Source organism: Giraffa tippelskirchi, chromosome 3 (genome assembly GCF_054371585.1).
Source record: "Giraffa tippelskirchi isolate mGirTip1 chromosome 3, T2T-mGirTip1v1.2.pri, whole genome shotgun sequence".
NCBI lineage: Eukaryota > Metazoa > Chordata > Mammalia > Artiodactyla > Giraffidae > Giraffa > Giraffa tippelskirchi.
The window spans coordinates 142,977,474-142,998,538 of record NC_137277.1 but is presented as its reverse complement, the minus strand read 5'-3'; the positions used below and the strand labels follow the sequence as shown (position 1 = coordinate 142,998,538).

Sequence of the window (21,065 nt, the reverse complement as noted above, 5' to 3'; positions counted from 1 at the left end):
TGAGCATTAAGAAAAGTATGGAATCTTTTTTTTTAATTTTTTTATTAAACTTTTTATTTTATATTGAAGTATTGCTGATTGACAATGTTGTGATAGTTTCAGGTGGACAATAAAGAGACTCAGTCACATATGTATGTGTATCCATTCTCCCCCAAACTCCCCTCCCCTCCAGGGTACCACATAGCATTGAGCAGAGTTCCCTGTGCTCTAAAGAAAAGTATGGATCCCTAGGTTGGGAAGATTCCCTGGAGAAGGAAATGGCTACCCACTCCAGTATTCTGGCCTACAGAAATCCATGGACAGAGGAGCATGGCAGGCTACAGTCCATAGGGTCGCAAAGAGTCAGACATGACTGAGCAACTAACACTTTCAACACTCATGGAATCTTGAGAGAAGTTTATGTAAATATAAAAATGTGTGCATGAATATAAAAGGTTTATATTAATGTTGGTTATCTCAAGATTATAAAATCTCAGGTAATTTTTACTTTTCTGAATTAAGTGGATTTATCACAGTAAGAGTAAACAGAAAAATCAGAGTAAAGCAGGATAAAAACTACTGTGGTAAATTAAGAACAGTCATCAGCAAATACAGCACAGAAAGATTTCTGTGGAAGAAATTTCTAAATGAAGTAGCCAGGATATTCCTCTCTCCGTTTAAAAATTTATTTCAACTGAGTGGGACATTTTTTTTCACTTTCTAAATGTGTCCATATCTCCCCCCCCCCTTTTTTAATGCGTTGGCCCTGGATGAAAGAAAATGAAAGCATTCAGTGTCCATTCTCACAGTTTCATCCACTCAGTAACCTGAGTACTGAAAATTACCTCTTTTCAGTGAGCAAGTTCTACAGGATAATTGATTTCTAACCTCCTGGCTCCTTGTTATTTATCTTTGCAGCACAACAGCTACATTGAATACACAAAGACACTGCCTCTGACCCCAGCTCCAGAAATCTTTGGGATGAATGCCAATGCCGATATCACTAAAGATCAGTCAGAAACTCAACTGCTGTTTGATAACATTCTTCTCACACAGGTATGTGATCTGTGCAGCAGCTGGATTCTGAGGCTGGAAAGGATGGTCCCCAAGCAGCATGAGTCTACACAGGAGAGGCCCGGGCACAGAATTCCATCTGTTCAAGTGCAGAACCATTTTTAGGAAAAGAAAAAAAAAAAGTACCTTAAAAATAAGTTTAAACATAGAGTAAATGAATGTGTGAGTTTTGTTTTCATCAGGCTTTTGATTTGGAAAGCATCTTTGAGTATCATTCTGCTGCGAGCAGTTCTTTGAGTAGCATTCTTTGAGTATCTCTGAGTCGTCTTTGATATCATTCTGCTGCTAGGAATTCCATTTTGCCTCTCTTGGCTTGAATCATGCACCAGAACATATATTATGTCCTTTATAAATTTCTTAAAGTGGAAGAAGAGTTTCAAAGGTGCCTAGAAGCAGTTTGATGCCAGAATTCATCTAGAATTTTCCCTATTTAATTTTCTAGTCTCTTACTAATGCAACATTTTTAATGACTTATCTTTATCAAATGTTCCAGAACATTTAACCTAGTTGGCAGTTTATTTTCACATCAGTATTTTATCAGATTATATAATAGTTAAAATATAATAGTAAGTATGAAATGAATTAAAAGATTTAGGAGAACTATTGCCTCTAAGACATGCAACTCTACTGGTGAGAGCATAAATGTAAGGGCACATCAGAGAATGACCCCTTAAGGCACCAGGATTCAGCATGCCATGGCACAGGTTAGTTCATTTGAATGAAAGATGTTTAATCTTACTTGTCTATTAAGAGATCTTCTCCTGTATTGTTTTCTGTTAGAAGATATGCTTGTTTGTTTTAGTTCTGAAAGCAAATTAGTCCAAATGGTGAGTTCCCTTAGTGATTGCATGAAATTTTAGTAAATTAAGGATGATTATTCATCAAGCAAGTTATCCCCCTAACTGATTTCAAGCTGATCTTTTTTTATTTTTATGGAATCTCAAATTAATAATTATAATTATTATTATTTTATAGTGCTTCTTGTATGGGAGCACTGTTCTAAATGGTTTATGTATAACAATGTAATGCTTACGACAGTCCTGTGAGGTAAGGTGCTAATTATTCCCATTTTACAGCTAAAAGACTTAGACACAGAAAGATTAAGTAGTTAACTCACGGTCAGCTAGTACTATTTAAAGCCAGGACTCTGGGCCAAGTAGTCGGACTCCTACTAGTTTGGCTCCAGAATCTGTGTTCTAAGCTGTGCGATACTCTTTCTAGATTCTAAAAATGGAATAGACCTAGAAAGCAGATAACCAGAGATGCTAGGGGAACTAAGAACTGGAATGAAAGAAAGAAAGAAAGTGAAAGAACCGGATTAAAAGAAAGAAAGAAAATGAAGTCGCTCAGTCGTGTCTGACTCTTTGCCACTCCATGGACTGTAGCCTGCCAGGTTCCTCCATCCATGGGATTTTCCAGCAACAGTACTGGAGTGGGTTGCCATTTCCTTCTCCAGGGGATCTTCCTGACCCAGGTATCGAACCTGGGTCTCCTGCACTGCAAGCAGACTTTTTACCATCTGAGATACCAGGTAAGGCCAAGAACCAGACTTCTCTGGTGGCTCAAATGGTAAAGAACCAGATTAGGAGGATGAACTAGTGTGCTATCACTGATGAAAGAGTTCATGGAACTTCTGGCTCTGATCTGTTGTAAAATGGCATCTGCTAATAAGGCAGAAAGGACAAAGACCATAGTTTAATGTCCATTTTATATGTTAATACCACTAAGATCAATTATTGCCCGAGCATGAAATCATACACATATACAGACATGAATACGTAGATCTTTAGCAACATTAGTGCATGTAGTATGCTATAGTCTGACAACAGGATATTTATAGTCTTCAGCTTTTTTTAAACTTGATAGACTGTGCCATATTACAGTATACATAAAGCAGTGGTCTTATTCCAACAGAAAATGACTCAGAATCAAACAAACAAGTTTAAATACACTTGAGGTATCTTCTCAGTATGTGATTAAACAATCTCTTTCAATATTCTTGAACTCAGATTGGCAAATACAATTAATGTAATGTGTAGGCAGGAGTTCAGTGATTCTATGTTGAGTTTACCACAATTCACAGGCAACGAGATAGACCAGAACAGCGGTTTAGAGAGCAAGGTCATGGGGACAGGACCTTCACATTGTGTATTGAAATAAAATATCTTTTGAAGTGAGAGGAGCTAGTGGGGTTGAGAATGTTACTTCTGCAGAGCTGTCTTACCTATGCTGAATTGCCAGACTTGCTTTTGAAGAAGAAAATTGTTTCGACCTAAAATATTGTTAAACTAGAAATGGTAAGGTTGAATTCCATGATGTCTCCTTGAAAATGGATCCCACTTATCTTTATTTGTTTAATAAAAAGAAAACAACTGTTAGAAGATTTCAAATGGTATTTGTGAAAACTCTTAAGAAAAGACGGTTTAAAAAGAACCCAAGTTAAATAATTACAAATAAATAATACCCTTTTGCTCTTAATTCTCAATATCAGTTGGGTATTACTTTTAAAACATATCTTCTCCAACTGTATGATTTTGGTGTGTGAGAAATAGGTATAGGAATGTTTGTGTTACTAAAATATTTTTCTTACATTTTTGAAGGGTTATAGGCCTAGGATTTATTTTGGGGGGGGTGGTTAGGGGGTTTGGTGGAGGTGTAGCTCTTGTTAGAAAACAGGAATGTTTTTAATGAGTTTATAGTACATTGTATGCATATCAAAATACAAATAGAAATCAGCATATCATTCTTCAAATGCAACCGAAATAGATATTCCACTAGTTTTGACCAAATATTCATTACCTTCTTTGTTATCTGTAATTTGTTTTATATATTTGGTTGTAAACCTAGTACTTTGGGATTGTGGTCAGTCAGTTAGTTCAGTTGCTAAGTCATGTCTGGCTCTTTGCGACCCCATGAATCGCAGCAAGCCAGGCCTCCCTAGCCATCACCAACTCCCAGAGTTTACCCAAACTCATGTCCATCGAGTTGGTGATGCCATCCAGTCATCTCATCCTCTGTCGTCCCCTTCTCCTCCTGCCCCCAATCCTTCCCAGCATCAGGGTATTTTCCAATGAGTCAACTCTTCACATGAGGTGGCCAAAGTATTGGAGATTCAGCTTCAACATCAGTCCTTCCAATGAACACCCAGGGCAAGGATTACTATATTGGCATAGCCCCTTTTTTTCCTAGCTTGTAATTAATCAGTTCAGTTCAGTCACTCAGTTGTGTCCGACTCTTTGCGAACCCATGAATCGCAGCATGCCAGGCCTCCCTGTCCATCACCAACGCCCGGAGTTTACCCAAACCCATGTCCATCGAGTCGGTGATACCATCCAACCATCTCATCCTCTGTCGTCCCCTTCTCCTCCTACCCCCAATCCTTCCCAGCATCAGGGTCTTTTCCAATGAGTCAACTCTTCACATGAGGTGGCCAAAGTATTGGAGTTTCAGCTTCAACATCAGTCCTTCCAATGAACACCCAGGACTGATCTCCTTTAGGATGGACTGGTTGGATCTCCTTGCAGTCCAAGGGACTCTCAAGAGTCTTCTCCAACACCACAGTTCAAAAGCATCAATTCTTCAGCATTCAGCTTTCTTCACTGTCCAACTCTCACATCCATACATGACCACTGGAAAAACCATAGCCTTGACTAGACGGACCTTTGTTGGCAAAGTAATGTCTCTGCTTTTCAATATGCTATCTAGGCTGGCCATAACCTTCCTTCCAAGGAGTAAGCGTCTTTTAATTTCATGGCTGCAATCACCATCTGCAGTGATTTTGGAGCCCCCAAAAATAAAGTCTGACACTGTTTCCACTGTTTCCCCATCTATTTGCCATGAAGTGATGGGACCAGATGCCATGATCTTAGTTTTCTGAACGTTGAGCTTTAAGCCAACTTTTTCACTCTCCTCTTTCACTTTCATCAAGAGGCTCTTTAGTTCTTCTTCACTTTCTGCCATAAGGGTGGTGTCATCCGCATATCTGAGGTTATTGATATTTCTCCCGGCAACCTTCATTCCAGCTTGTGTTTCTTCCAGCCCAGCGTTTCTCATGATGTACTCTGCATGTAAGTTAAATAAGCAGGGTGACAATATACAGCCTTGATGTACTCCTTTTCCTATTTGGAACCAGTCTGTTGTTCCATGTCCAGTTCTAACTGTTGCTTCCTGACCTGCATACAGGTTTCTCAAGAGACAGGTCAGATGATCTGGTATTCCCATCTCTTGAAGAATTTTCCACAGTTTATTGTGATCCACACAGTCAAAGGCTTTGGCATAGTCAATAAAGCAGAAATAGAAGTTTTTCTGGAACTCTCTTGTTTTTTCTCTGATCCAGCGGATGTTGGCAATTTGATCTCTGGTTCCTCTGCCTTTTCTAAAACCAGCTTGAACATCTGGAAGTTCACGGTTCACGTATTGCTGAAGCCTGGCTTGGAGAATTGTAATTAATACTAACATTTAATTTTTTATTGCACATTTTTATAGGAAGGTGTTAGGGTACCATTAAAAATCTTACTAGAAACTTAAGTAGAAGTTACTGTCAATATGTATGGAATAGATCCAATATAGAAACTAGAAAATATAAAATCTGAAATAAGACTAAACACAATTTCCTGGGGCTGAAAAAATATGAGATGTATTCATTTATATTCTAATAGTGCTTATCTCTCTACATGCACGCACACACACACACACACACACACACACACTTATTTTGAGGAATTAAAGGTTTTCTCAGAAAATACAGATTCATTTATATGATGCCACTATAAACATAAGAAATAAAAATTGAAATGAAATTCCCCTTCCTTGCTTCCAGTGTGAATTACCAAAGTCTGCCCTATCTCTATAACTCTTCCAACTGCTTAGAAGATTAGAGCTTATTTTCTTTGTCCCCTTGGGTTCAAGGGGAAAGCTATATCTCTGTTTTTGGCAACCAGTAGGCAACAGAGTTATTATTAGCAAGTATATTTTTGGCAAGCTTTCTCATAGCAAAACCAGATTTCCTTCTTCTGGGCTTTGATGCCCATCATCACTTGACCACCCCACCATGGTGAGTGCTTTTATTCCCTCTGTCCACAGCATCTGTCCTTCCCTCAATTCCCAGAGAGCACAGACCTCCTTTTGCCGTTGAACATTGTACATAACCTTCTAACAGTTGTTTTTCTCCTGAAGCTCCATTCCCATGCCTGTTACCATCACTTCAGTAAATCTTATGTGGAGAAGAATCATAGATAAAATAGCAAAGTAGTACTCATTCTTACAAAATTTACTTTAGGAATTTTCCAGCAATTCTTAGACCTTTGTGAGCATTTCTGATTCATAGTTTGAATTCTTCCCAGTCTCGTTCAGCAGATGCTGGTGCAAAATCATCAGATGAAGTGGTAAATGAGGTTGCTGGTGACATCTTGGGTAAACTTCCAAACAACTTTGACGTTGAGTCTGCAATGAGGAGATACCCAACCACATACACTCAGAGCATGAACACAGTGCTTGTTCAAGAAATGGGACGGTTCAATAAGTTGCTGCAAACCATAAGAGATTCATGCATTAACATCCAGAAAGCAATCAAGGTAAGGGCAAGTACAGCAAGGAAAAATCATCGAAATAAATCGTTCATTTACTCAGCCAACATGTATTGGGCACAGATTCTGTGAAAGCATTTTTCTTGGTTCTGGGATAGAAAGAAAATCCCTGCCCTTAAAATGTGTATGGAATTCTGAGGCTGGCAGTTAATAAGCGGATAAGTGAATATAGAGTATGGTACATAAAGCAGTCATTTGCTGGATGAGATATATGCTAAAAAGGCAGAAAGCATTAAGAGGTAAGAAAAACAAAGCTTCTGCCCTCTCTGAGCTTACCTTAGTGAGGGAGACAAGCAATTAACAAATAAACTTATCAGTCAATGGTAAATTCTACAGAAAAAAATAGAATGGGATAAGGATGTGGAGGGTGAGAGGTGGGAAACGCAGTCGTTTGGAGTCAGGCCATTCTGAAGAGAGGCCCGATGGGAGGGGCAGGCCATGGAATGTTTGGGCAGCAGGTTGAGCCAGCAGGAAGGCCCGGAGAACAGCAGCCTGGCACGGTCGAGGGGGGTACCATAGGAAAGACTGGCTTGGCTTGAGCAGAGTGAGCACAAGGGAGATGGTAGAACAGAGAGAGGAGGGCACAGGCTCGCGATGGCCTTGTCAGCCAAGGTTGGGATCTTCAATTCTATTCTAAAGTGTAAAGGCAAAGGGAGGCCTTCAGAGGAATTGAAGCAATAAAGTGAAATGACCTGTTTTGTACTTTTAAAGATTTCTCTGACCTCTGCAGAACGGATTGTAGGGAAGCCAGAACACAGGCAGAAGCCAGTTACAAGATGGAGGTCTTCCAGCTGAGTTGGTTTCTTGTAGTAGCAGTGGAGGTGGAGGAGAGTGGTTGGATATGAGTTATTGTTGAAAGAGGAGTCTATCTGGCCGGCTGTGGTATCATCTGGTAGGGCTGTTTGGCTAAGTATTCGGTATCTTGTGTTTCTCCTTAATCTGGTTCTCCCTGTATCCTTCCTGGAAAATGAAGGCCTGGCTTTCCACATTCTAGGAGATAAAAGGGGAAAGAGGCCTGAGGGAGCTCGGCAGCCGATACCCGTGGATTCACTTAAATCCAGATTTTGGTATGGGAATTCTGACACTAGCTAAGCCTGGCACTCTTCCCCTCTAAGGGTTTCTTCATTTTCCTTTCCAGGTTTCATTCAAAGTAGGTGATGTGCAGCTTTGTGGGGAAAGACCCAGGAGTCTGTTTTTTAAGGCAGATCTCAACAATCTTCATTTTAGCACCACCTTCTTCTCCTCCCTAGCAAAGGCTATCAGTTCCAAATATTTTGAATATCTTAGTTGATTCTCAGCTTTGCCCTCTGCCAGTTTAGGATCGAGTTTCTCCTGACAACTAAGTCAGCTACCAACAGTCCCATGCTTTCTAGCTCCCAGTATTGTTTTGCTTCTTCCTGCACCTGTAGGCTTATGGAGGTTTTTTGGAGGTGTAGTATTGTTTGTTTGGGGGGGGGTGGATTTGGCCATACCACACAGCATATAGGATCTTAGTTTCCCACCAGAGATCAAACCTGTGCGCCTTGCAGTGGAAGCATGGAGTCTTAACCACTGGACCACCAGGAAAGTTCCTAGGCTTGTGCTTTTAAGAAATAAATTCCTTTACTGTTGTTTCAGGGTTTAGAGAATGAGGAAAATGAAATGTGGGTGTTTAATCCATTAAATTTACTGTAAAATTTTATCTGTATGTTAGTTGGAATGATATTGTTAGTATGGAGAAAACAGAAATGATGGCAACTGGCCCAGTTGCAAGATCACATAGGAATTTTCAAGGGCCTCAAAGTTTTACCATCTGTTAGGATCTTCAATTTTATTCTAAAGTGTAAAAGTAAAGGAAAGTCTTCATTATGCAATGAAATAAAATGATCTATTTTCATTTCAAAATGGGATAAAATCAATTAGACTTCACAGTTGCAATCCAGGATATTCAACCTTTCAAGGCACTCTGTATCATTTTGCTCATTTTATATTTATCACTGTCCTTTTAAGAAGGCCAGGACAGAAGTATATTAGTTGTCTATTTAACAAATAAATAAACTAAGTCAAAGTTAGGCTGTGACTTAATAGACAGTGAGAAGCCAAGTGTTGATTAAGATCTTCCAAGCTGGGCAGAATGGATAAAGGTAGTCAAAATGTACAAACTTCCAGTTACAAAATAAGTCCTGGAGTTACAATGTACAGCTTGGTGACTACAGTCAATAATACTGTATTGCATATTTGAAAGTTGTTAAGAGAGTAGATCTTAAAAGTTCTCATCACACAAAAAAATGTAACTGTGTATGGTGATGAATGTTAACTAGGCTTATTGTAGTGATCACTTCACAATATACACAAATATTGAATCATTATGTTATACATCTAAAACTAATAGTGTATGTTAGTATTCTTTATATTTCAATAAAAGAAACTTTCTATTAAAATTTGATCAGATTAAAATTGTTAATATTTTTCCAAGAAATAATTCAAAGATTCCACGTCTTGTGAGCCAAAGAAAATACCTTTTCTTTCTCCCTCCCCCTTTTTTTTTTGCTATACTTAACTAATCATAACTGTAAACAAGTTTAATTATAAAATTATTCAAATGCTAGAATACTGTCATGTCAAACAATGGTTAAATGTGTTTCAGGGGCTTGTAGTGATGTCTACAGATCTTGAGGAAGTGGTTAGCAGCATTCTGAATGTCAAGATCCCAGGAATGTGGATGGGAAAATCATACCCAAGCCTTAAACCACTTGGGAGCTATGTGAATGACTTCCTTGCAAGACTAAAGTTTCTGCAGGTGAGTTCATCCAAATGCTCATATATTAGGTTTCTTTTGATTTAATTTTCTTCACTAGGATTTGCGACCCCATGTACAGTAGCCTGCCAGGGTCCTCTGTGCATGGGATTCTCCAGGCAAGAATGCTGGAGTGGGTAGCCATTCCTGTTTCCAGGGGATCTTCCCGACCCAGGGATCAATCCTGGGTCTCCTGCATTGAAGGTGGATTCTTTACCATCTGAACCACCAGGGAAGCCCACAATGAGCATTATTGTCTAGTTTTTCTGTGCATCCCAAGCATAAATGACCACTACTCAATATTTCATATAGTTTATGTAACTGTTGCACTAAATTGTCAAAATACTAATATTGGAAGTAGAATCTCTGGAAGCTTCTTTAGGAGAGGTGTTCATATTCAATGAAGTTAGAAATTCAGATCAATGACATTTGAAGAGAAAAAGGGACTCGCTGTGTTGATATTTCTATTGAATATTTAGCTTTAAGAGATCCCTACAACGGACCAGCCTACAAGGCCAGACAAGCTACTAGTAAGAATTATTTCTTCCTTGTGCAGTACTCTTCCAGGACATGAAATCACTAGATTGCTGTTTCAGCCCAAGTCAGTAATGGGCTAATTGTCTTGGAAATGTAGAGTGAGCAGAAGCCTGCCTCCTAATTACCTGGCAATATTGGTTCTTAACTATGTTCTTATTAACAATTCTATTTGTTAGAAGTACTAATTTCCTAGGTACTATATATAATGCGTCAAAAATTGCCTGTGAGGAAATTTCTCCAGGGATGGACTGACTAAACTCCCCTTCCATAATATAGGCCTTCTGTAGTACTAGACTTGGTACTAAAGAATTAAGACTGTTCTTGAAAAATGAAGGCTCTACCTTGGATGCTTGTAGGGGAAACTTCTTCAAATTGACTTCTTCAGACTGACTTTTATAATTTACCACTTAGTCAGTCAGTACTCAACTACTTGTTATATGATATGAACAGAATTACCCAGGTATCTTGATACTTACAAAGATCTTAAGCTCTCACTACCCTGTATCTTCTGGGAGTTTGTTGTACAATATAATGTCTTCATACGTTGGATTCATTGTCTTTTGGTGAAGTAGAAGGGAAAACTTCTAAAGGAATATTCTACCGGGTACTAATAACCAGAGAAGAAAAAAGTGAAAAAACATCATCATCTAAACAGACCTTGTAGGAAGATCTTCCTTTATTCAACTAAACATGATCTAGCATGCAACAATATATATTAGAAACTCACTACTGTAGGGAACTTTTCTGAAAGAATCACTGTGCTGTGCTCACTCAGTCATGTCTGACTCTCTGTGACCCCATGGACTGTAGCCTATCAGGCTCCTCTGTCCATGGGATTCTCCCAGCAAGAATACTGGAGTGGGTTGCCATTTCCTCCTCCAGGGGATCTTCTGGACCCAGGAATTGAACCTGTGTCTCCTGCATCTCCTGCATTGGTAGGTGGATTCTTTACCACCGGTACTGCCTGGGAAGCCCAAAACAATCACTGGGCATGTATAAAACAGTCATTTGTATCTGCATTCACATCACTGCACAAGCTGGTGCAATGGATACAAGATTGACGCCAGAACACATGCTGAATACGCTGGCTGTTTTTCAAACTTTAAGAGTATGGCTTTTTATTCCTCTAAGTGTTAGCTTATTAGTTTACTAGAAAATAATAGGGGGAGTGTTTGGGGCAGATTTTATTAAGCAATGTTGCATTGAAAGTTGAAAGGCTCTAGTGTATGGACACTTGTGCTTTGACACCACAGCAATGGTACGAGGTTGGCCCTCCTCCAGTCTTCTGGCTTTCTGGCTTCTTCTTCACACAAGCCTTCCTGACTGGTGCCCAGCAAAACTATGCCAGGAAACACACCATCCCCATTGATCTTCTTGGGTTTGACTATGAAGTGATGGAAGACAAAGAATACAAGCATGCTCCAGAAGATGGTAAGTGGCAGCAGTGGAATGAGTTGGCTTATATCTTGACACTGAAAAAAACCATCATCTTCTTGCTCAATTTTCTCAGCTGTTACAAAGGCAGAATGAGCAAAAGAGAGCAAGAATAAGAAAAAATGGGGATGAAATGAATCTGAATAAAGAGTATATATCCCTTGCATTGTTTTAGTTTTACACAACTTTGTAATTCTGAAGTTATTTCTAGAAAAATATGTTTGCTAGAAAGTAATCATCAAATTAACAATACATGGGGTAATCAGCCATAATCTTCTTTTTATAGCTTGTTGTTTTAATTGATGTACAGTTGATTTCCCATGTTCTATTTCTGCTGTACAGAAAAATGATTCAGTTATACATATTATATGTATATATAATACATACATATGTTTTATAAATACACACACACACACATCCTTTTATATTCTTTTCCATTATGATTTATCATAGGATACTGAATATAGTTTTCTGTGCTGTGCAGTAGGAGTTTGTTGTTTATACTTTCCATATATAATAGCTTACATCTGCTAACCCCAAACTCCCATTCCACCCTTGGCAATCACAAGTCTGTTCTCTATGAGTCTTTGTTTCATAGATAGGTTCATTAGTGTCATATTTTTAGATTCCACATGTAAGTGAGATCATGTGGTATTTGTCTTTCTGACTTCACTTAGTATGACAACTCCAGGTCCATCATGTTGTTGTAAATGGCATTATTTCATTTTTAGTGGCTGAGTAATATTCCATTGTGTATAGGTACCATGTCTTCTTTATTCACTGATGTATGGATGAACGTTCAGGTTGCTTCCATGTCTTGGCTATTGTAAACAGTACTGAAGTGGACACTGGGGTGCATGTATCCTTTTAAACCATGTTCTTCTCCAGATGTATGCCCAGGAGTGGGATTGTGGATCATATCGTAGCTCTATTTTTAGTTTTCATTACTCTGAGAGATGAATCAAAAAAGATGTTGCTGCAATTTATGTCAGAGTACCTATGTTTTCTACCTGTTTTCTACATTCTACCTATGCTTTCTTCTAAGAGTATTTTAGTATTCATTATTACATTTATGTCTGTAATCCATTTCTAGTTTACTTTTATGTGTGGTGTTAGTGTTCTAATTCTTTTTTTTTTTTTTAACATGTAGCAGTCCAGTTTTCCCAACACTATTTATTGAAGAGACTGTCTTTTCTCCACTGTATAGTCTTGCCTCCTTTGTTGTAGATTGATTGACCATAGGTGCATGGGTTTATTTCTGGGCATTCTATCCTGTTCCACTGATCTGTATTTGTTTTTGTGCCAGTACCATACTGTTTTGCTGATTATAGCATTGTAATACAGTCTTAAGTCAGGGAGCCTGATTGCTCCAGCTCCATTTTTCTTTCTCAAGATTGCTCTGGCTATTCAGGGTCTTTTGCGGGGTCTTGTGTATTTTTGGGGCCATGAAAAAAGCTACTCACTCTTAAAGTGACTTTAAAGTGGCCACAATGCGATTGTAAATCTACCTAGATTTAGTATCATATATTCTAGATGTATTTGCCTAAGATTTGTCTTAACTCAATCACCTCTAGCACCCAGTAGTTCAAATATCAATGGGAAAAGCACTACAAAGCAAGAAGGGGGCAGGAAGGAGTGAACAAGGGCTGGGGATGCTGTCACCTCCACTCTGCTGACCACAGCTCACAGAAGCAAAGTGACTCACAGACCATGAAAGTGAAAGTTACTCAGTCGTATCCAACTCTTTGTAACCCCATGGACTATATAGTCCGTGGAATTCTCCAGGCCAGAATACTGGAGTGGGTAGCCTTTCCCTTCTCCAGGGGATCTTCCCAACCCAGGGATCAAACCGAGGTCCCCTGCATTGTAGGTGGATTCTTTACCAACTGAGCCACAAGGGAAGCCCAAGAAAACTGGAGTAGTAGCCTATCCCTTCTCCAGCAGATCTTCCCAACCCAGAAGTCGAACCAGGGTCTCCTGCATTGCAGGAGGATTCTTTACCAACAGAGCTATCAGGGAAGCCCCACAGACCAGGAAGGGCTGTTAAAACAGGACCCAGTTAGTATCTCCTGTCATTTTGTTTTCTATTTTCCAGATGGCCTAAGAGAGACAAAAATTTATTTGTTCCCATCACATGTCATAAAATTGTTGTTAGGTTGGAGGGAACTTTTATCCCCATTGCCGCTGTCCTTAAGGGATTAAGATGAATTCTTCTCTTTACTCCCTCTGACATAATCTTTCTTTTCCAAGTAAGGAATAGATCACCCATTAGTTAAAGCCAGACATTTACTGGTCTTGCTTACCAGTCAGCAAGGTCAGAGTATTAAAAGCTGTCTGGGACCTGACTGCAGTCTCCTCTACTTTCTCTGTTCCCATCTATTATTGTGACTGGCCTGCAGACTTAGATCTGGCTGGAGATGTGGGCATGTAGGATGTGCTTACAGACCTCTCTGCCCCCTTCAGGCAGGTCCACCCCTGACCTGGCTCCAGGCTCAAGATGCGTTTTGCAATTCAGCTTTACTAGAGTTATTCTTGGGAAGTTATTGGACGAGTGCTTTGCCAGCAAATAAAATTGACCTTTTATTCCAGCTATTCTTTGTCAGTTAAAACCTGGAGAGAACAGAGGGTAAGTCTTCCCCTCAACATCCATCACTGGGCTATCCACATGTGGCCTTTTAAATTTATAACTAAAATTAAATTTAAATCTCTTGGTCTCGTGGCCTTTTAAATTTATAACTAAAATTTAATTTAAATCTCTTGGTCCCACTAGCCATGTTTTAGATGTTTAATAGCCAATCATATTGGAAAACACAGGTAAAAAATATTTCTATCACTGGAGAAAGTCCTATTGGACAGCACTGCCCAAGTGGATTTTCATATCCTATTTTCACAAACTGCTTCATCAGTATAGCTGATTTGATTCTGACTGTACAAGGTAGACAAAAACAGGCATTCAGTTCAGTTCAGTTCAGTCGCTCAGTCGTCTCTGACTTCGCGACCCCAAAGACTGCAGAACACCAGGCATTATTGTTTTACAAATATCTTCCAATTGTTCTCTGGATAAAAAAACAGATATAGAGTTAAATGAATTGTTCAAGATCACACTGCACATTAGGAACTCTTCACCTAAGTCTTCCTAAGTTCCTCATTGCCTCCCTTATCTGTGTAACAAATTACAATGAATATTTTTGTGTGCAGATACCCATATTCAATTCATGAAGCTTCACACAAGTGGATAGCCAGGGATGTGATCCAGGTTTCATGGATTCCTTAATTTGTGTTCTTTAGTTGATCGTGTATGAGATTGCCTTCTGGATTCTCATACAGACTGAGGTGCAGCCTTGGAGTGAGAAGATTCTAAAAGGGGAGGAGAAATTTAACTCTCAGGACCTAAGACATCAGCAGAAGGGTGTTTTGTTCCCATGCTGCCTAGAAGCCACTGGGTCCCTACAATGACATTAAGAACTTCTGCAGATTTTGTGGACTCTTGACATTATAGTCATTGGTCAATTAAAATATAAACTAACGTTTGCCCAAACAGAGAACTTCATGTAAACTAATTTTAAATTCCTTTCCTCTTTTTGTCTCCCACATCAAGTTTTACTAGGCAAAGTACAGCTATTCTTAAACTAAGAGTATTAACACAAACTCAGAACATTGACTTTATTTTAGAGCAGACCTTCGTTTGCTGACCTAGTATCACTTGCACAGTATTCACCTGTAGGAATTTCAGCTTCACAACTCAATCTCAATCTGTATGCATATGCAAAGTGTTGTATTAACCTGCTTCTTTTATATTTAGGTGTTTTCATTCATGGACTATTTCTGGATGGAGCTTCCTGGAATAGAAAGATCAAGAAACTTGCAGAATCACATCCCAAAATTCTTTATGATACAGTGCCTGTGGTTAGTATTTTCCTATGATATATATGTGGGGGGCTATTTTATACATGTACATACACATATGCAGTCAACTCTTATTATTTACAGTAGTTATGTTTTATAAACTTGCTACCAACATTAGTGAATACCGAACTCCTAGGCAAAATATAAGGTTAAGTTTCTGTAATCAGGTGGCCACATTTTTGTTAACTGATCAATATATAACTTTATTTTATTTGTGCTTCTGTTTAAAGATACCTTATACTGTTGATTCATTAACATTGAACTCATGGACTCTAACTCATTCCTAAACAGTATTTGTAAAGCATATCGCAACCTTCTTGTATGAGGAACACTATATAGCACCTCAGCCCCACACTTAGGGGCCTTTTTAAACAGAAAAATCACCAACCGAAAAACAAAATGCAAAAAGCCTAGCATCAAAAGGATACCTGTTTATATTAGAGTTGTGAGAGTTGAAACAAAGCGGCAGAATGTCACCAGGTTCAACTGCAGTTGGGAACATGCTTGGTGGTGACTTCGGTTTTGCTGTTCTGGCATGCTTGTGAAGGAACACGAAAGCACAGAATATCGATATTAGGATTAGAACTAAACCTTAGTGATAGGCAAATTTGCAAATATGGAATCCAGGAATAATGAGGACTGACTGTATACATGTATCCACATCCACACACGTTTATGATTTCTCTTACATATACATTGACCTAAAAATGTGAAACTTGCAGATTAAAAGATAATTATATGAAAACCATCCATTAAAAAAAGTTGTTTTTTAGGCACCAGTCTTCAGCATGGGCATACTAAGCTATATAAATACTAAGTTTCTAGCTGTTACTCATTATGAGAAGATGGCTAGAGAGATTTTTCACAGAATTTGAAGGGTCAGTCTGGGATAGTGATAAAATATAGGCTGAATTTTACATGAACTTACAAGAATTCTGTTTGTGGGACACTGAGAGCCACTCAAAGATAGGCAATAATCCTTCAGAGCAGTTCTAACAGGTACAGAGAGGGACCAGCTGACAGCCGATTGCAAGAAACCTGCCACATATACCAAGATACTGTGGGCAGATAAAGTTTCAAATATGAGACCCAAACTGAAAGTCACAAGGGCAAAATGTCTGCAATTTCAGGAGTCAATCTGGATCAATTTTTTTCTTTCATATAGAAACTCAAGTTTGTGGTGAATAGGATTTTATAAGTAGATAATCTTCTGAAAAAGAAGTCACTAGTAAGAAAAACTCCCATTAAAAAAATCCACTTAGTGGAAACAAACCATGTCCAACTTGAGTGTTAAGTCCTTGTTTTAACAGTATCTGAAGAACAGCTTTATAGATCTCCACAATTATGTGGGAGAGATGCTAGCAGCCTTATTAGCTCCTTCATACAGTTTGTGCTTAAACCTGAGAAACAAAAAAAAAAGGAATTCCAAACAGTGGGGATGTCAAGAATTGCTATTACTACTGGACAAAGGTAAAGGTATTCAAGTTCTAAAAATGAAACACTATTTCCCCTTTCTGATCATAGTTTTTTCTTTACTCTTATATTCAGAGATTAACTTGCTCTAAAATTTTATTGAGATTGGTGAGGTTCAGCTATGCTTAACATTCTAGGAACTTGACTAATGACTCTCTAAGAATAATCTTAGAGTTGTATTGCAGTTATAAAGGCAACTATGTTTTAAACAGCACAAAATAATAGCCCTTTTAAAATAGTCAGCTAACATGGGGGAGGTGATCTAGTTCAACACTGATAAAAATCCTTTCAGAATATTTTGGGATTGGCCTTTAATAAAGCAACATAATTTTGAGTATCAGTGGTAGCAGTTCTCACCTTTGAAAAGTATATCTATCTGATTTTATTGTTAGTGTAAGCACCAAAAGTCATCCTCAGGTAGGTATGGTAGGGAGATGATGAATAGATGGGTAGTATGCTTTTTCAGAGTAGATGACTATTTTTTCTCATTTAGCTTCTAAACTGGTTCTGAAGATAATTCTGAGAGCTCTAAATGTTTTGAGCAATGGCAGCACTGCTGACAAAAATAAAATCAATTTAGCCCATAGAAATTTGCAGACATAACTAACCTTATGCCAATAATCCCACATTAGGTTCAAATATATGTAAATATAACAAACAGCCTTGACTTAACTTTTGTCTACTTCCTTCTAGATGTGGCTAAAGCCCTGTAAGAGAACAGATATAGCAGAACGACCAAGTTACACTGCCCCGTTGTATAAGACAAATGAGCGGAGAGGAACACTGTCAACCACTGGCCATTCTACGAATTTTGTGATTGCCATGATTCTTCCCTCTGACCAACCCAAGGAGCACTGGATTGGACGGGGTGTAGCACTGCTGTGTCAACTTAATTCATAATTAGAAGGTGTCATTTCCCTGTTTTCGTATTCTTTGTTAGATGATTGAGTAGAAAATATATTTTACTTTTTAAAGAAGTTATTTGGTTTAAATCAATTTGACTAAAGTTACTTAATATTTAAAATGACTCATACTTCAAAGTTAGGAACTATTCTAACAAAGACTAAATAAGACACACTGGTATATTTGCTCTTTTTGAATAACTTTATTTTGGGAGCGTTCCATAAGCATTAGGAACATACATAAAATGACACACCACTGTTGACAATGAAAAAACAGCATTTGATCATTTCCAGCTTTGTAAATTTTAAAAAATGATTCAGTTACAACAACAAAAAAAAAGTTTAGATATTTTAGCAAGTATCACCTTGCAGGACCATAATCACATTTAAGCCACTGACTTACTGTTAATGGAAAAAATTCACACTGCATCTAGTTACTATAGTATTTCTAAGCATAATCACAGCTGATTGAATGCAATGTGATATACACCAAAATTCATATGAATGTCACACAGTGACAGCATTGTACAAGTAACATTAATGACCTCCAACAAACACATGTTAAATTAGACTAGTCAAGCTAAATGGAATGTTGGAGCCAAACAGAAATGTAGTGGAATTCAGATTGTCTAGTAAGACTTGAAATTATACATTAGGATGATGTAAAAACTAAATACTGGTGGAACCCCAAGAAAAATACTAGCAGCAACTGTTACAGCCCTCTTAAAAGTTTGAAAAAAATCTAGCAAATAAAGATACTACCATTTTTGAGAGAATATAAAACTTTATATACTTCAGCATAACCTATTTGCTTTAAATCAGGCATTTATTTTTAAGACTGGGAGTATATTCCAGCTGTTGCTTTTCATAAAAATTTTAAAATTAAGCAGATTTAATGCTGGAATGCAGAATCCTCCTTGGGCATAAAGACCCCAAAATGAACTATAAATATACCTTGGTTCAGAAAGCAAGATATCTGAATCACTTGAAGTTGGCAGTACTAAATAAAATATCAGCACCTTTTAGCTAGGTTGCTTGAAGGGTCAAGCAATGAGATGAGGACTGTCCTAATTCAGTGCCCAATGCTGAAAGTAATCTATGTATAAAAAACTCCTACTTGTTATAGGAAGCCATGAAGAAAGCAAGAAATAATTTTTCAAATTCAAGCATAAACGAAGGAACTAACACCTAATGAACCCCTTGCTTACACCATTCAGGAGAAACACTGGCAATACTCTTAATACCTGGATGCATGTGCTGCTCTCAGTTTTGTTTTAAAGTTCATGGAGTAAGAGAAAAGGAACTGGGGAAAGGAGGAGGACTAACTGAAAACATTTTAAATGGAATGGAACAAGTTTGGCTCTTAAATATCTGAACAATAAGATTTTTAAAGCCGCTACACAGGTAGCCAAGCAGATCAAAACAAAGCTGCCCGCAGGTAGTTCAAATACAGTTTACCTGGCATAAATGAAGACCATGTGGCACAAGATGTAAACAGAAAAGCTACATGCATATGATTAGTACTACAAATTATTAGGTCAAAATTCAGGATAAATGTGGCTTGCACTTCTCACAAATCATTCACCATTTATGGCAGGAGAACAGGGCACCTAAAAAAGAGACTAATCCCTACCAGGCACGAAAAGCACATGTTGGCACAAAATGATAAGTGATTTCAGCCGAGTTATTTTAACTGCATCTTCCAAGTCACCTGGTACCATGACAGCCAGGGCATCAATGGAGATCACCCTCAGAACCATTCTTACACTCAACGTACAGATTATGGGCATGGTACACTTGCTGCCTTACAGCCTTACTGCCAGCCACAGCATGTGCTCTAGGTTCCTGTGCCAAACTGGTAGAGCACTGTGTACATTTTAAACTTAAATTTCCCAAATAATTATTTCTGTTAAAGTAGGGAATCTGAATATTTAGACCATATTTGGGTTCTTCTTTTTGCTGATATTTTCTAAAGGGTTACAATTTTAAGGAAAAAAAAAAAAACATTTTACCACATGCTCCAAACCCCTACCCTCACCAAAAAACCTGAAACAAAAATAAAAGTTAAAAAAAAAAGCCCAAACACCAAGTATAATATTAATACAAAGAACCATTATGAATCTTTCATTAAACTGAAGCTCACACAAATGTACAGTCACAAATTTCAGTAGTTTAGGCTGCAAGTTTAAACCCTATGCAAATATATACAAAAATAGTAACTCTAGATTCAAAGAATAAGGGCCTTTTCCCAATGCTAAATCCATACGCTAATGCAGCCTGAGCTTTCCTCTAGGTGCTACAGTCCTACTTTATGCAGCTTCAAAGCTGTGTCATGTTGATCCCTATTACCATATGTAGCTGAATTAAAGGACACTACAATTCACTTTTAGCACAAAGAAAAGTCTGCCCGAAGTCCATTTAAAATATTTTTAAAGTTGAAGTGATTTTTTCTTTTTGGTTCAATTTCTATTTCTGCATAGCCACAGAAGTTTCTACTAATAGAGACTACTTTAGTGTTTTTTTATATGATTATTTCTTTATAAAAAGTCTTAATCAAACCTATATCATGGAGTCCCATTTTCTCCTTTCTTTATCACAGGTTTTATATTTTTAAAAGACCCCTTCATGCAGGGAAAACAGTACTGAGCACTGGTCTTTGTGGTTAGGCTCAAATCTATGAACTTGTAAGTAGTGCAAGCCACTGACTTTTCTTTGAGCAACGTGCTTACAGTACAAGGAACAGATGCAAAGCTGCATGGTAACATTCTCATCATCAGCAGTGATTGCTGGGAATGGTCAAAACTGGAGGTCAAACACAATTTTGTCTTCATAGAGGGCAATTACCAGCATAATGGCAAATCCAAACAGCAATCCTAAATTCTGAAGAATGAACTGCCCCACTGGACAGAAGCCGTGTTCTTCATTGTCACCATCACCATGCAACATTTCTGGAAGCTAAAAAATATTTTTTAAATATTTTAAAACAATTTTGTATAATCTGCTCATTTTTTAAACATTTTCCTAAGAAACTTAGTGACTAAAGCACAACTACTAATAATTTTGAACATGGTGCTAACCATATTTCAGTCAAACACTTAGAAATTTGATGCTTTAGCTATGTACTAAATAAACACTAAATCTGTGCCCTCCTCACCTCCCAACAGAACACATCATATATGTATTAGTTACTTTTTTAAAGTTTTACTGTCTACCAACATTTCTGCTAAAGTATAAAACTTTAGCAGTTTTGCCAATGAAACTCAGAAAAGAACACCACAGTTCCCACACCTACTGATATATCTTAAGCTTACTGAGAAAGTAAGATTCCTTTGAGGGATATTTCATTCAAAACTATCATTTATTCACCCTTTTCCATCTAAATTCTCATTTCCAACTGCA

At 38.0% G+C, this 21,065-nt stretch overlaps 2 protein-coding genes across 13 annotated transcripts in view; one reads left to right on the top strand and one right to left on the bottom strand.

Moving 5' to 3' along the window:
- Window positions 1–17,738, top strand: part of DNAH7 (dynein axonemal heavy chain 7) — a 244,722-nt gene extending 226,984 nt beyond the window's left edge. The window contains exons 60-65 of the mRNA XM_081581429.1: window positions 898–1,035; window positions 6,396–6,626; window positions 9,265–9,417; window positions 11,205–11,382; window positions 15,188–15,291; window positions 17,458–17,738. Of these exons, the coding sequence (XP_081437555.1) occupies window positions 898–1,035; window positions 6,396–6,626; window positions 9,265–9,417; window positions 11,205–11,382; window positions 15,188–15,291; window positions 17,458–17,664 (1,011 nt within the window). The 3' untranslated portion in view covers window positions 17,665–17,738. The remainder of the gene's footprint in view (window positions 1–897; window positions 1,036–6,395; window positions 6,627–9,264; window positions 9,418–11,204; window positions 11,383–15,187; window positions 15,292–17,457) is intronic.
- Window positions 17,739–17,849: 111 nt separating this feature from the next.
- Window positions 17,850–21,065, bottom strand: part of SLC39A10 (solute carrier family 39 member 10) — a 109,482-nt gene continuing 106,266 nt past the window's right edge. For 11 of the 12 annotated variants that reach the window (XM_081581435.1, XM_081581432.1, XM_081581441.1 and 8 more), the window contains one exon: window positions 17,850–20,621. In XM_081581435.1, coding sequence (XP_081437561.1) covers window positions 20,463–20,621 — 159 coding nt within the window. In that variant the 3' untranslated portion in view covers window positions 17,850–20,462. Of the gene's footprint in view, window positions 20,665–21,065 lie in introns of all 12 variants that reach the window. The other variant, XM_081581442.1, reaches the window with a different exon arrangement.